The sequence below is a fragment of the Atta cephalotes genome (assembly GCF_000143395.1).
Source record: "Atta cephalotes unplaced genomic scaffold scaffold00071, whole genome shotgun sequence".
NCBI classification, from domain to species: Eukaryota; Metazoa; Arthropoda; class Insecta; order Hymenoptera; family Formicidae; genus Atta; species Atta cephalotes.
In genome coordinates, this window is record NW_012130135.1 from 839,665 (window position 1) to 842,238 (window position 2,574).

The 2,574-nt window shown below is 30.3% G+C and overlaps 1 protein-coding gene across 1 annotated transcript in view; it reads right to left on the bottom strand.

The window, feature by feature from the left end:
* Nucleotides 1–191: 191 nt before the first annotated feature.
* The window catches only part of LOC105624063 (inactive hydroxysteroid dehydrogenase-like protein 1), a 17,599-nt gene continuing 15,216 nt past the window's right edge, over nucleotides 192–2,574 (bottom strand). Inside the window, exons 3-4 of the mRNA XM_012205423.1 lie at nucleotides 1,177–1,520; nucleotides 192–266 (exon numbers count right to left, since the gene is read on the bottom strand). Coding sequence (XP_012060813.1) covers nucleotides 192–266; nucleotides 1,177–1,520 — 419 coding nt within the window. The remainder of the gene's footprint in view (nucleotides 267–1,176; nucleotides 1,521–2,574) is intronic.

Genomic DNA, 2,574 nt, shown 5'->3' on the forward strand with positions numbered 1-2,574 from the left:
GCAAAGTTGTACACCTAATAAATTTCTGCAATTTATAAGTTATATCACTTTATTTATATTCATTAAAGTCTTTAATATATTATAAAAAGGAAAAGAATTAAAAACCTATTTTCCTCATTAAATATTGTACTTAATGTACTCCATCAATTTCTATTTGATAGCATTATAAATATAGAGATTATGAATTTAATTTAGGCGCGAAAATCTGCATTAGCTCTGAGAACTCGATCTTTGAATCCGGAATGGATCGAGCAACTCGATTGGCTCTAAAAATGTTAATATCGAACGCAGATGAAATGATATGTAGCAGAAAGAGATGCGAGTTGCCGAACAATTTTCGAGATAAAAGAGCAAATGGACACCTCCAATTTGCAATGTCGAATGCACTTAGGAATAGTATCCGCCCCGCGCAGCGAGACGTGTCCGCCGTCGCTAGGCACGTTATTTATAAGCAATTACATAGCCTAGCGACGGCGAACGCGCGCTTTACCGCGCTAGGCAGTCCTATTCTGTAGCGTGCTTACATTTGGCGGTGGGCGAATTTGGCTATTTTCATAAGTTAATAACTCGTTAATCATTACGACAATTGTAACATGGTAGAGGACTGGAGGTATTTTATTGTTTGAAATATTATTTATACGAGCGATTTATCTAATATATTTTTATTGTAATTAATTGATAGAGGACTTTTCTTCTCTTTAGTCCATTCCTGCCCCTATGCGAAAGACTTATCACTAATTTTCAAACACCCTGTATATATATTTAATGTATATATACAGTGTCCCAAAATAATTGCCAAATATTCATTGGCAGGTAGAATTAAACTGAGTCGGAAAGTCCTGTACCATTTTGCACTCTGTATATGTAATACTTAGGTGTGCGTGCTTGCGTGTATATATACTTAAGAAAAGATGAATTCTTGTTTTAAGTACATAATCATGAGTTTTACTAGAATTTATAATAAGTATATTTTAAGATTATTATCAAGAAAATATTCTTTGTTAAAAGTAACCGTTCTTTTCATATAAAATATAATATATGAATGCAAACTAAAATATAAAATTAATAGCAAATTGATTTATAAAAAATAAACTTTAAGGACTTTAACTCTTTTAACAATTCAGAGAATCGTTATAAATAATATTATTTCAATAATATTATTGATAGTTTCGATACCTGAAGCTTAGAGCTAAATGCGTTCATTTTAGTATTGACGAAAAGAGGCGACAGGTGTTGAATAGTTACGCCGAATCTGGAGTATTCCGCCCTGAGAGCATCGGAGAAACTCTTCATATACGCTTTCGTAGCGGCGTATACAGTCATCAACGGCAACGGCTGAAATTCAGATCCGGAGGAGACATTGACAATCGCGCCTTGTTTGCGTTTTTGCATCTGCCCGATAACCAACCGCGTCATTAACGTAGTGGCACCCACATTTACATTGATAATGTCCCACAGTTCCTTCTCGGGTACCTCTCCGACATACATGGGATACTCGTATTGCTTACCCACATTGTTCACTTAAAACAAAAATCGTTTAATATATCATATCCATATAAAAGCGTCATTTAATGTTGCATGTATGGAAACCGATGCTGTAAATTAATTTAGGTATGTATTAATTTATATATCCTTGACTTGTGTATTATCATGTTATGCATTATCTATTCTCTTTGTTCCATGGGAGAATGACCTCTGATAATAAAGCGAGCTGAACATTGAAGTGCCGCGACATCAAGTAACAAATGCATTTTAAATGTTAGTCAAACAAAAAGACCACTTAAGACGAGAATAAAAAAATATAAAAATAATTTTAAATTGCTAATATTTCGTGAACCTTGCCATTCACTTTATCAGGGCGAGGAGCACACTGATACTCAGTGCGCTTTTCGCCTCAAATTTCTTTACAAAGATATTTTGGTTTAAAATAATTCCAGTTAGAAAAATAAAAAAATCAATTTTTCACAAAAGAAATCGATTTAAAATCACAATTTTTTTCTTTTTAATGTAAATTTGATTTTAATTACAAATACGAGTTTGATTTCCTATACTATTACATCCATTTCACCTTTAAAATTACGAAATAATCTTCGTTAATATTTTTCATGGATTAAAATTTATTATTTTGACTACATATGTAAATCGTTTATTTTTTTTACTTTGACAATTATATTAACCTAAATATCACCAGATTTAACACTTTTTCATCTGAGACTGAAGAAATGGTTATATTACAAGTTGGATATGTCAATGTTTTTTTTACTAAATTAAGTTAAAATTAATAACTTATAAAATAAATTTAGTTACATTAAAAATTGTTCCTTAATAGCACGGGATGTCCTATGAACGTCCAGCTAAATGACATTCTTACGAAGTCTTGTTAAAGTTTAAAAGTAACTAGGTAAAGTTAAAAATTAATTTATTAACTTAATTAATTAATTTTTAACTAAAATTAAGTTAAAAAAGTTATTAACTTTTAACTTTTTATTTAACTTTTAATTAATTTATATATATATATATATATATATATATATATATATATATATATATATAGTGTACTACTTGCTCTCCGTC